The following is a 12,613-nucleotide window of genomic DNA, read 5'->3' on the forward strand; positions in this document are numbered from 1 at the left end:
AACTAATGGTTAATGAATGGGAGTGGGATGAATGGGAGTGGGATGAATGGGAGTGGGATGATTGGGAGTGGGATGAATGGGAGTGGGATGAATGGGAGTGGGATGAATGGGAGTGGGATGATTGGGAGTGGGATGATTGGGAATGTGATAGATGGGGGCGAGTGCATCCCCTTATACAGGGGAGGAAACCTTTTGTTATAGAGATAAGTTTAATAATCAAAAGAAAAATATTTACCTTTTGTGGTAAATTAACCTGGGAGAGGTTGTTGAAAATAAATGCAATCTTTTCCTGCATATGATCAGGTGGGGGATTTATTTTCTCTTCTTTCTCTGTTGCAACTAACAAGGTTTCGATATTGGTGGTAGTCATGGTTGGCTAGTGAAAGAAAAAAAGAAGTTTTTAATCTCCTTACATTTCTCAACAGCAAACTTTATCCTTTAAAATACTTCCTGTTTCAAGGGAAACATAATATGTTTCTGTTCTGCCACTAACCTTTTCTAATGTAATAATAAATATATTCTTTATATAACAATAAGTACAATGATGACTAGTTTAATGCTTTACATTGTTATACACCACCTAACATTTTGTAAAACAAATGTTAAACTGACATTCCAAAGCAAACTTAAACTTCCAGTATTTGTCAATAATGTGTTTGAAACCAGAGCTATGAAACTTTTAACTTGTGACAATTTTTCATTTGAAACCAGATTTATGAAACTTTTAACTTGTGACAATTTTTCATTTGAAACCAGATTTATGAAACTTTAAACTTGTGACGATTTTTCATTTGATGATTTGGCAATAGTCACTGACTTGTCCAAGTAAACTTACAATTATATGATTAGTGATACCAAAATAAATCTGTTCATGTCAACCAAAACAATACCTAATTTCAGAAATCTTAAGCATTAAAAGGACACCTAAACAACCCCTTTCCTCTTTGAGTGGGACCCCTTCATCTATAAAACATACCCTTCCTGAAGTAGCCGGTGCTGATGGTGGTGGTGGTCTGGTAACTGCAGTTGAAGTAGTTGTGGTAGTTGTAGTTACTGCTAAAGTTTTAGCGACTGATGAAACAGGAGGAGGTGCTGTGGTAACAGTAGTCGGTGGACCTGCCGTGCTCGGAGATACATTTATTGTCGACAAAGTTGGGGGAAGAACAACACCCGATGGTCTTGAAGGCGGCTCCTGGGATTGTGTGCCGTACTTGATGTACTGAAAACGAAGTAAATCAAAACACTATTACATCATAAAATAGTTATGGACACAAAGAGAGGCACTTGGCGAGGCGACAAAATACTTTTGTATTTACCTGGTTATATTTTACGGTACAAGAGCTATGCTCGCAGTGACCCGTTTTCGTATCTCTCCGCATCCAGTTTATTCTTAAAATCGTGTATAGTTGATACACTTACACACACAGTTTAGAATAGAAGGGGATGGAAGGGTTGCCATGTAATACAACAGTGGAGACTCCCCACTTTAAACTGTCAGATCCTGCTGTGGAGATGCTGTGTCTTGCTGCATTGCTTGTGACCTAAGCAGTGGGCAGGGTATAGAATCGGTGGTTATGGGATGGGTAAACGGTGAGTATGCTTTGAATATGTCATCCCATTTACTTGGAGGAAAGGACCATTTAGTAAGATAAACACTGGTGCAAACAAAATGAAATAAAATAAAAATTCAAGTTGTGCAGAATGGAGGAAAGGATTCGAGACCTGTTAACCTCTTCAGTACGGGCCTTAAATCTCGCGGGCAGCAGCCGATGCCAGCCATACGTGTCGTAATAATACTCATCATAAAATATAGTCACCGCTTATATTGATCGTTCTCTTTTTCACTCGTGAATTTTGATAACCATAGAAAATGTGATTACAGACAGTTTAGAGAGTATGTCATTACGGAGGGGCAACTACAATAAATATAATCAAGACGCCGATATGGCAGCCTCGCGTATCCACTTGCTCCTCATGACGCCTACGTATGCGGCACCGTATGGAAGGGGTTAAGCATAACACTCCTTAAGATGCTGTGGTGTGTCTAAGACAGTGGTTCCCAATCTTTTCTGGCTTGAGGCACCCTTTCAGAAGTCTCCGGCACCCTTATTAGAAAATCTAAATTCTAGTTTGTCAGTATTTTGTTGATTCAACATCAGTGTAACAATATTTTGTCCTTGGATAATATGAAAATACTCACCTTTACACTGATGCTGCTTTAATAAACAAAATTGGATGACAATACAAAAATATACATACATATACACAGAAAAAAATTGAAAAAGGATAGTTATAGAAAAAAACTTGAAAAGGAACAGTTTCCCACACAGAGCAATAAATACATGGAACAAATTAGACAACAAAACAGTATGTGCTAACACTATACAAGATTTTAAGATAAAACTTGATGCGGAGAGATACAAAGACGGGTCACCACGAGCATAGCTCCCCTCCCGTATATTGCAACTAGGTAAATATACCAAGGCTTTTTCCCCCTGGATGACGGGTCATCACTGCACCTTGTCCACTGCCCTGGGTCAGAGGCAGTGTCGCAAGGCACAGCTCATCCACAGCAAGGCCGCTTCATTAAATCGGCGACCCCCCCTCTCCATCCCCCTATGCATAAAGGAGAAGATGGGGAGAAATCCCTTCGGGCTGCGTCAAATTTTGCTCACACATACTACACCATCCCCCATCCCACAACCCATTCCACCTCATGCATCATAACATATTCCATATACAACCATTCTCCATTCACCCCTGTCTTCTGTCCTCTTCCATCCTTCCTCAACAGACATTCCCCTCTTCCCCAAAGCCCCCTTCACCCCATCCATCCATCTCATCCTAGGACGTCCCCTCATGTTCACTCCCTCCACATCTGCCTTCCATACCTCTTTTACTAGTCTTTCTTCACTCATTCTTTCCATGTGTCCAAACCATCCTAGTACTCTTTCATCAACCCTATCTCCCAACTCCCTTTCCAACCCTGTTCTCCTCCTCACTTCTCACTCTATCTAGCCTAGTAACCTTCATCATACTTCTCAGACACCTCATCTCAAACACATTCAAACTCCTTCTCTCTTCCTCTCTTATGTTCCATGTTTCTGCCCCATACAGTGCTGTTGGCACAATCACTCCTTTATACAGTCTCCTCTTAGCATCCATTCCCAAATGTCTATTCCTCATTACACTTTTTAATCCAAGGCATTTATTCACTTCTCTCAATCTACATTCTACCTCCACCTCCATTTCGACTTTTCCTGCCACATTTGCATCCAAGTATTTAAAACTATCCACTTCCTCCAGTCGCTCTCCCTTAACCCCTTCCATACGGGGCCGCACACGTAGGCGTCATGGGGAGCGAGTGTATTCGCGAGGCTGCCATATCGGCGTCTTGATTATATTTATTGTTGTCGCCCCTCCATAATGACATTCTTTCTAATTCTTTTGTAATCGCATTTTCTATGGTTATCAAAATTCACGGGTGAAGAGAGAACGATCGATATAAGCGGTGACTATATTTTATGATGCGATTATTATTACGACACGTCGTACGGCTGGCATTGGCTGCTGCCACCGAGATCTAAGTCCATGACGCCTACGTGTGCGGCACCGTATGGAAGGGGTTAATGCTCACTTCCAGTCTGCTGCCACTTTCACACCTTGTACATCTCATTACCTTACTTTTACTCACATTTATCTTCAGCTTTCTTCTTTCACACACACTCCCAAACTCTGTCACCAACTTCCTCAATCCCTCCTCAGATCCTCCAATATAATTGTGACAAATTTTTGCCCTGAATTTTGGCAGTACCCTCAATTGATCTCACAGCACCCTTTGGTGCCGCAGCACACCGGTTGACATACATGTGGATACCTAAATGTGTCATATACAGCAACAGTAAGCTGAACACCATTTATATTTCTATCTTCACATTTGACTTATATTTGCAGTGCTCATTTACACTTTTCTACATCCATCAATAGAACCTCACTAGCAGAGCAGTTTAGGGCGTCGTTACTTGCAGTGAAGGCCGAGGGGATGGTGGTTTGAATCCTGCCAATGGCGAAGTTGAACCAAGGACATGGTTCATTAAATTCCATGCAACAAAGCCCTCTGTGAGGGGCACCGTCCTAGCCTTCTGACAGGGAGGAGTTTGTGACGTTTAACCATATCATATTATCAATCACATTCATCAATTAAGCGTTGCCTTGAGTTTCAACAAGTGGGTAACCCACAGCCCCAGAGTGGCTGGGAACAGTCCTAGGAACCTCCCACAGATCTCTGAGTAGAAATCTTTTGACTGTTGTCTATAGCGTACCAGAGTGCAACTTTTCTATGTCACTGGCTGAAGCGGTAGGAAGAGGAGAGCAGTTGCCGGTTGTCAACTATGTCACTGGCTGAAGTGGTAGGAAGGGGAGAGCAGTTGCCAGTTGTCAACTATGTCACTGGCTGAAGTGGTAGGAAGGGGAGAGCAGTTGCCAGTTGTCAACTATGTCACTGGATGAAGCAGTAGGAAGAGGAGAGCAGTTGCCAGTTGTCAACTACGTCACTGGCTGAAGCAGTAGGAAGAGGAGAGCAGTTGCCAGTTGTCAACTATGTCACTGGCTGAAGCGGTAGGAAGAGGAGAGCACTTGCCAGTTGTCAACTAAGCCACTGGCTGAAGCGGCAGGAAGGGGAGAGCAGTTGCCAGTTGTCAACTATGTCACTGGCTGAAGCGGTAGGAAGAGGAGAGCACTTGCCAGTTGTCAACTATGTCACTGGCTAAAGCAGTAGGAAGAGGAGAGCAGTTGCCAGTTGTCACCTATGTAACTGGCTGAAGCAGTAGGAAGAGGAGAGCACTTGCCGGTTGTCAACTATGTCACTGGCTGAAGTGGTAGGAAGAGGAGAGCACTTGCCAGTTGTCAACTATGTCACTGGCTGAAGCAGTAGGAAGAGAAGAGCAATTGCCAGTTGTCAACTATGTCACTGGCTGAAGCGGTAGGAAGAGGAGAGCACTTGCCAGTTGTCAACTATGTCACTGGCTGAAGCGGTAGGAAGAGGAGAGCACTTGCCGGTTGTCAACTATGTCACTGGCTGAAGTGGTAGGAAGAGGAGAGCAGTTGCCAGTTGTCAACTATGTCACTGGCTGAAGCAGTAGGAAGAGAAGAGCAGTTGCCAGTTGTCAACTATGTCACTGGCTGAAGTGGTAGGAAGAGGAGAGCACTTGCCAGTTGTCAACTATGTCACTGGCTGAAGTGGTAGGAAGAGGAGAGCAGTTGCCAGTTGTCAACTATGTCACTGGCTGAAGCGGTAGGAAGAGGAGAGCAGTTGCCAGTTGTCAACTATGTCACTGGCTGAAGCAGTAGGAAGAGGAGAGCAGTTGCCAGTAGTCAACTCCTCAAAAGTGAAAAAATGTAAAGAAATTTAAGTTAAGCATGACCAAGAGTCAACCCCTCAGTGCTGCACCTCCTGATGGAAGTGAGAGGATTGATGAATTTTGAAAATGGGCAGCATTGTTGTCCATCTTGCAGGACCACCACATGCTGGTAACCATCATTAGTCTCCTACTTTCATCACATTTGATACTCCTCAGCAAGAATTATATCCTAGAACTGAATCAAGTGCATTTGAAATCTAAGGTAAGCTCAATAATTGATTCATTTGTTCATATATATATATATAAATATATATATATATATACATGTATATATATATATGTATATATATATATATATATATATATATATATATATGCAATAAAAACACTAGGAGCGTGTGTTCACAAATGCGTAAATAACCACTAGGAAAAAGTAAACTAACGAAGCAGAGCGCTTTCGTGTAATTACATCATAATTCCTTCTTTGTATCTGCACTGAAGATGTAATTACACGAAAGCGCTCTGCTTCGTTAGTTTACTTTTTCCTAGTGGTTATTTACGCATATATATATATATATATACATATACATACATACATATATACATATACCAAGGCTTTTTCCCCCTTTCAAGGGAGGTAGCCAAAAAGGGAAAGGCATAAAAACACTCCCACCCATTTCATCCCTAATACACTCCACACCCCTCCCACCCTCCCTCTCATCTGAGCACATATATACACACACAAATGATGAAGATGGACATACAGTATAACATCAACTTGCAAACAGTCAGAATGTAACCCTGTTTTTTCAAGTCAATAACTACCTGTAACAAAGTAAATCTGCTGTACTCACCTCAATGAGATGTTGAGGAAACTCATTAAAATGGGTGATTGCCATGAGGTGTTGACAATACCGAGGATATTCTCGAAGACGACTCCTGAATCTATCTAATGCGACAATACCAAAATAGTACATCTTGCTTGCATGAGGTTTTTGTAAGGCCTCCATAACATAACGCAATGCTACACCCAAAGCCATGTACCTGAAAAAAGATTAAGCTTATCAAGAAACGATTCCATACATCATGATTACAACCAGTTCATTCACTTGTAATAAGACACATGTCTATGTCTATACACCATGGGCCTCTTCAGGAGGCAGTCAGCCTAGTCGTACACCCACACATTCCACTCCCATCCATCACCCTTTGTTTCTCTCTCAGCTTAGCTCCACATGAAAGAAAGGTCATCCTAGTCCCTTTCCTAGTGTCATGGTCTGAATCAATGCAGCAACACAGTGTATATCCACAGCTGGGCCACTTTATTTAAATGTTGACCTTTCTTCCTCATCCCCTCATGTGGAAAATAGAGAGAACAGGGAAAAATCCATTCACATACATACATATACCAAGGCTTTTTCCCTGTTACAAGGAAGGTAGCCAAAAAGGAAAAGAACTCGGCTCAGAGAAATAATGAAACTTTTACTATACTGCTCCTGTCCATCCGTTATGCTGTCCCCCAACCCCTTGTTGCTGTCCTGTACCATTTCTCTGAATTTCATTTCCTTGTTTAGCCTACCCTGTGGTGGGGGGAAAAGAATACTGCCACCAAGTATTTCCACTTGGCTCGTAAGAGGCGAGAAAAATGGGACGTGGATTAGGACCAAGCATCCTTCTCCCTGTAGCCCCACAGGGGACATTCCTAAAAAAAAAAAGTAAAGGCTCCTTTTTGCTTCTCATAAAATCCAAGTATCCACCCCATACAGTGTCATACACAATAATCACCCTTTTATGTAATCTTTTTGCATCTATTCCTAGGTACCTATTTCCCATGACACTTTTCAATCCCCAAAGATATTTACTTGCTTCCCTCCCTCTAGTTTACCACAACCCCATTTCTTGTTACACATAACACCCTAACTACTCCAAACTATCCACTTCTTCCAACATCTCTCCTCTAAGACTTACTTCCAACTTGCTGCCACCCTTGTTTGTATTTACATCTATCTTTACTTCCATCACATGCCTTCTCAAACTCCATTGCAAACTGCTCTAGACCCTTTGACCCCACCACATGTCCAGTGTCATCTGCAAACAACAACTGGCTCATCTCTCACTTCATATCACCCTGACTGATCATCTCCAATCACCTGCCCATCACCCTAAAGTTCATTCTATCCACTTCTGCCTTTCATACACTTTTTGCTGATCCTTCTTCACTGCACTAAAGATGCCAGTACCTTATATAGGGAAACAAGGAAAAAATAAAAATAAAATACCAGGTTTCCACATTAACAAACATACATCAAAGGCTCTTTCCCCTTTACAAGGGAGGTAAGGGATTAACAAACAAGTCACCTTATCACTATTCAGCCATAGAATTTCATCCACAGAGATGCCAGTTAACATCTTATTGTACTTCCTCTAATCTTAAAAGTTTAGTACATATCTGTATAATACTTACTCTACAAGTCCTTGTTCAATGATTCCTCCAAATAGCCTCGCAGTGGTAAATAACTCCTTATCTGGGTATGTAGGAAAAAATCTATATTCTTCAAACAAGTTCCGTAACATACATGAATAAACTTCCTCTTCTCGCTTGTTCCCTGATTCATGAAACTTCTTAAGCATTTCCAGTACCTGTTGAAAATTCATAATTAAAAGTTTGATATAATATTCTACTAATAATAATGTATACTAGTTCTACTGTATCAGGTTTTTATTTTACATATTGAACAGCCATGGCAACATGCCACAGCTCAGAGATATATTTAAGTATGTATATACATGAGGTGCTCAGATGAGAGGGAGGGTGGGAGGGGTGTGGAGTGTATGTAGGGATGAAATGGGTGGGAGTGTTTTTATGCCTTTCCCTTTTTGGCTACCTCCCTTGAAAGGGGGAAAAAGCCTTGGTATATGTATGTATGTATGTATGTATATACCAAGAGCTTTTCCCTTTATAATGGAGGTAGCCAAAGTCAAAAACATATAGCTACTCCCACCCACCATCCTTTCACCCCTCTCATCTTAGCACCTCCTGGATGATGGGTCATCCTTGAATCTCACCCACTGCCCTGGGTCAGAAGCAATGTAGCAAAACATAGTACATCCACAGCAAGGTCGTTTCACTTAATCAGCAAACCCTCCTTTCTATCTTCGGCCTGCGTCAAAAAAATCATTCACACATAAACACCCCCTACCCCCTTCCTTGCATAAAAGTATCATTTATAGTCATTCTACACTCACCTCTATATCCTGCCTTTTCTCTTCCTTGTTCAAAAGACATTCCCCTCTTCCTGAACACCCTCTTCACCCTATCTCCTCATTGGTTGTCCCCTCAAGTCCACTCCCTCCACATCTGCCTTCCACAACTCTTTTACTAACCTTTCATCACTCATCTTTCCATGTATTCAAACCATCCCAATAAGCTTTCATCAGCCCTATCTTCTATCTCCTTTTCCACTCCCAGTCTCCTCTCACCTCCTTGTTTCTCACTCTATCCATTTATGTGTTTCTCTCAGTCTACAAATTACCTCCACCTCTACTCCTCCCTTTCCTGCCACATGTGACCTAAAATATCTAAAGCTCTCCACTTCCTCCAGCCTTTCTCCTTTCAAACTTCCAACTCCCTGTTATCCCCTGCCCTTGTACATATCATCACCTTACTTTTACCAACACTTAACTTTAACTTTCTCCTATTGCATTCCATCCCAAACTCCATCAATTACTCCCTTAATCCCCCCTCTGACCCTCCCACAAGTACAGTATCATAAGCAAACAACAACAGGCTCACCTCCCACTTTTCTCCACTTTCAATAACACTTTTCTCCATTTCCAATAACAATCTCCAATTCTCTGCCCATTATCCTCACTCTTACCTCCCCCCACCACCCTTGATGCAGTCCCACCTTTACCTCAATTCACTTGCTCTCTCCACTTCTAATTCTAACACAGGCTCTACTACTCATGTAAAAACTCTTGACTACCCTTAACTTTCCCCCAATCCCATGTATCTGCAAAACTTCCCACAGTGCCTTACTGTCTACCCTGTCATAAGCCTTTATACATATATATATATATATATATATATATATATATATATATATATATATATATATAGATATATATATATACCAAAGGCCTTTTTTCCCCTTATTAGGGAGGTAGCCAAAAACAAAGGCATAAAAACCACTCCCACCCATTTCATCCCTATCACACTCAACTCCCCCTCCACCCTCTTATGGGGATCCCTCCTTTTCATAAACAATTGCTTACCTCTTCAATTGATAAAGTTGGATGTGGAGGATGATTGTAAATCCGCTGGAAGTAGCTATTTGCTTCATCCTCAACTTCTTTGCTTACCATTGGAGGCATGTCAAAGATTTGTGCCATGTCCACTGAAACAAAATGCAAATTAGATCATATTGCAGTACCTTTTATATACTAATTACATTACCGAGATTAATTCCTTGTTCCTGTAATTTAATAATGAGAGGCCAGTGATGTCTCCATCCCAAAATACTCCCTTAGAGCATAAAAATATTGGGAAGACCTTGGAAAATATAAACATTATAACTTTTCTATGACATTATGGCCAATGTAAGAGGAACAAATGGTTGGATATATTAAGTAATACCATGGTTGTTTTCAAGTTCCATTTAGTGAACTTTGAAGCTTTTCCCCATCTTATAAGGGAAGTAGCCAAGTCAAAAAGCACGAACCCATTCCTACCCATTCTATTCACATCCACCACCCTGTCTCTCCACTCATTTTAGCTCCTTGTGGATGAAGGGTCATCCCTGTCTCTTACCCACTGCCCTTGGTCAGAAGCAATGTAGCAAGACACAGTACATCCACAGCATGGCCACTTCATAAAATCGGCAATCCTCCTTCTCCATCGCCTCACGCAGAAAATAAAGATGGGGAGAAATCCCTTCAGGCTGTGTCAAAATATCATTCACACATAACCAATCCCTACTCCCCTTCAAGCCCCATTCTCTTCCATCCTTGCATCACCGTATCATCAATACACATTCTCCACTCACCCCTAACTCCTGCATTCTCCCTGCCTTGCTCAACAGGCATTCGCCTCTTGTTCAATGCCACTTTCATCCCATCCATCCACTTCATCCGTAATGCTCCCTCAAGTTCACTCCATCCACTTCTGCCTTTCACACCTCTTTTACTAATCTTTCTTCACTTTCAATGTGTTCAAACCATCCCAATACTCTTTTATCAGCCCTATCAGCTATCTCTTTCTCCACCCCCACTCTCCTCATTTCCTTTCTCAATCTATCCTTGTAACCCCTACCATATTACTAACACTACCATACATTGTGAAACAACATACATACATACATACATATACCAAGGCTTTTTCCCCCTTACAAGAGAGGTAGCCAAAAAGGGAAAGGCATAAAAACACTCCCACCCATTTCATCCCTAAATACACTCCACACCCCTCCCACCCTCCCTCTCATCTGAGCACCTCCCCCACCGCCCTGGGTCAGAAGCAGTGTCGCAAGACACAGCACATCCACAGCAAGGCTGGTTCATTGTTTCAGAGCCTGAAACAACATACATTATGAAATTCCAATAATCATAAACATGCTTCCTGTCAACCAGTTCAAATGAACACTTTCATAATCTTACGGTCAGCATCAAAACTAAAATCTCTTACCAAGATATTCATCCAAATCCACAAAAATTTTCTGAGTCTAAACCGAGAGTCACAGTTCTTTGGGAATTTGTCCATTCTAAACCCTTCCATCTTTTCCCCCTATAATAATCAACAGAATTACCAAAAAGGCTTACTTTGTCTCGCCGGTCCTATGGTCGGCTGCACAGAGTGCGGTCTCATGGTCGCTCCTCCCACTCCAGGTGATGCCATGATGGAAGGAGTGGAAAGAGTTGGTAGCTGCGTTGCAACTGCATGATGGGGAAGCTGAATGGAAGGTAGAATAGATGAAAGAGGTGACTGTGAAGTGCCTGGGGCTGAAGTTGGTCCTAAGGGACGTCCTGGTGACCCCGGGGCAGTACCTAGAGAACTCAAGGCACCGAGATTCATCGATGAAGAAGCAGGCGGGAAGATGGACGACCCTCCTCCACTGCCAATGTTCAAATTGGCAAGACTAGACGAAATGCCACCAACATTCTCGCTCTGGCCAACACTTGGACCAAATCCAATCTATCCAATTACATAAAAAGATGAATATTAATTTCAACACAAGATATATAGTACAATGATTCATACCAGAACAACTTTCCTTCCTTATTTGGAGGTGGCATAGTCAAGCCATATATTCATCCTACAACCATCCAAAACCTATTCATTACCCCTCTCATCTTAAGCTCTGGTCACACTATTACGACTCGAGTGAATTCATTCGAGTAGAAATGGCTTTGTTTATAATTTCTTATTTTTCCAATCTCCAAATGCCCTATGATGTGAATCTGAATGACTAAGAGAAATTATATATATATGAATATTATGTACGTTGTTGAACTGTCCTTGGTGAAGTCTAGAATACTGTACATAAGGTCATCCTCCAGCTTTCTAACTTCACAACATTTGACAAGAATCGTGATAGTGTGTGACGGGCTTTAGCATCAAATGAAAGATCATCACTGACCAAAACCCTTTGGTCAAAATCAATGCAGCAAGACAATGCTTCTCAAGTGAGGCCTGACTGTTGGAGTTGGTTACCTCCCATTAATTCATAATCTGGAAACCCCTGCTAATTCCTTTAAATGATTTACAGTGCAAACAAGAAAAATGTCCCTTCAAGTAATATCATCTCTTCAACCATTTACAACCCATGTCCATTCAATCCTAATCTGTCCGTTCTTTTTTGTTTGGAAAACATTCCCCTTACATCCAAAACCCCTTGTAACCTAAATTCACCTCATTCTTGGTTTCTTAAGTTCACTCCATCCACTTCTGCTTCCCACTCATCCTACTACACTCAATCACTCCATATACCCAATCCATCTTAGCACTCCTCTACCCTATCCAACAAATCTCATTCCTTTCCACCTCCAGTCTTACTCTATCCATCCTTGTCACACCTATCATACATACATACATATACCAAAGGCTTTTCCCCCTTACAAGGTTGAAAAAAAAATATATATATATAGGAGGTGAGGAGGAGAACAGGGGTAAAAAAGGATTTGGGAGATAGGGTTGATGAAAGAATATTAGGATGGTTTGGACACATGGAAAGAATGAGTGAAGAAAGACTAGTAAAAGA

General features: G+C 41.6%; 1 protein-coding gene across 6 annotated transcripts in view; it reads right to left on the reverse strand.

Annotated features, from left to right (window-relative positions):
• Not1 (CCR4-NOT transcription complex subunit 1) overlaps window positions 1–12,613 on the reverse strand; it is a 112,672-nt gene that overhangs the window by 33,479 nt on the left and 66,580 nt on the right. For all 6 annotated transcript variants that reach the window (XM_076209788.1, XM_076209787.1, XM_076209789.1 and 3 more), the window contains 6 exons: window positions 11,175–11,547; window positions 9,636–9,757; window positions 7,825–8,000; window positions 6,215–6,404; window positions 977–1,219; window positions 236–376 (listed from right to left, as the gene is read on the reverse strand). In XM_076209788.1, the coding sequence (XP_076065903.1) occupies window positions 236–376; window positions 977–1,219; window positions 6,215–6,404; window positions 7,825–8,000; window positions 9,636–9,757; window positions 11,175–11,547 (1,245 nt within the window). The remainder of the gene's footprint in view (window positions 1–235; window positions 377–976; window positions 1,220–6,214; window positions 6,405–7,824; window positions 8,001–9,635; window positions 9,758–11,174; window positions 11,548–12,613) is intronic.

Source organism: Oratosquilla oratoria, chromosome 26, assembly GCF_046742065.1.
Source record: "Oratosquilla oratoria isolate Oo_2021 chromosome 26, ASM4674206v1, whole genome shotgun sequence".
In the NCBI taxonomy this organism is placed as follows: domain Eukaryota; kingdom Metazoa; phylum Arthropoda; class Malacostraca; order Stomatopoda; family Squillidae; genus Oratosquilla; species Oratosquilla oratoria.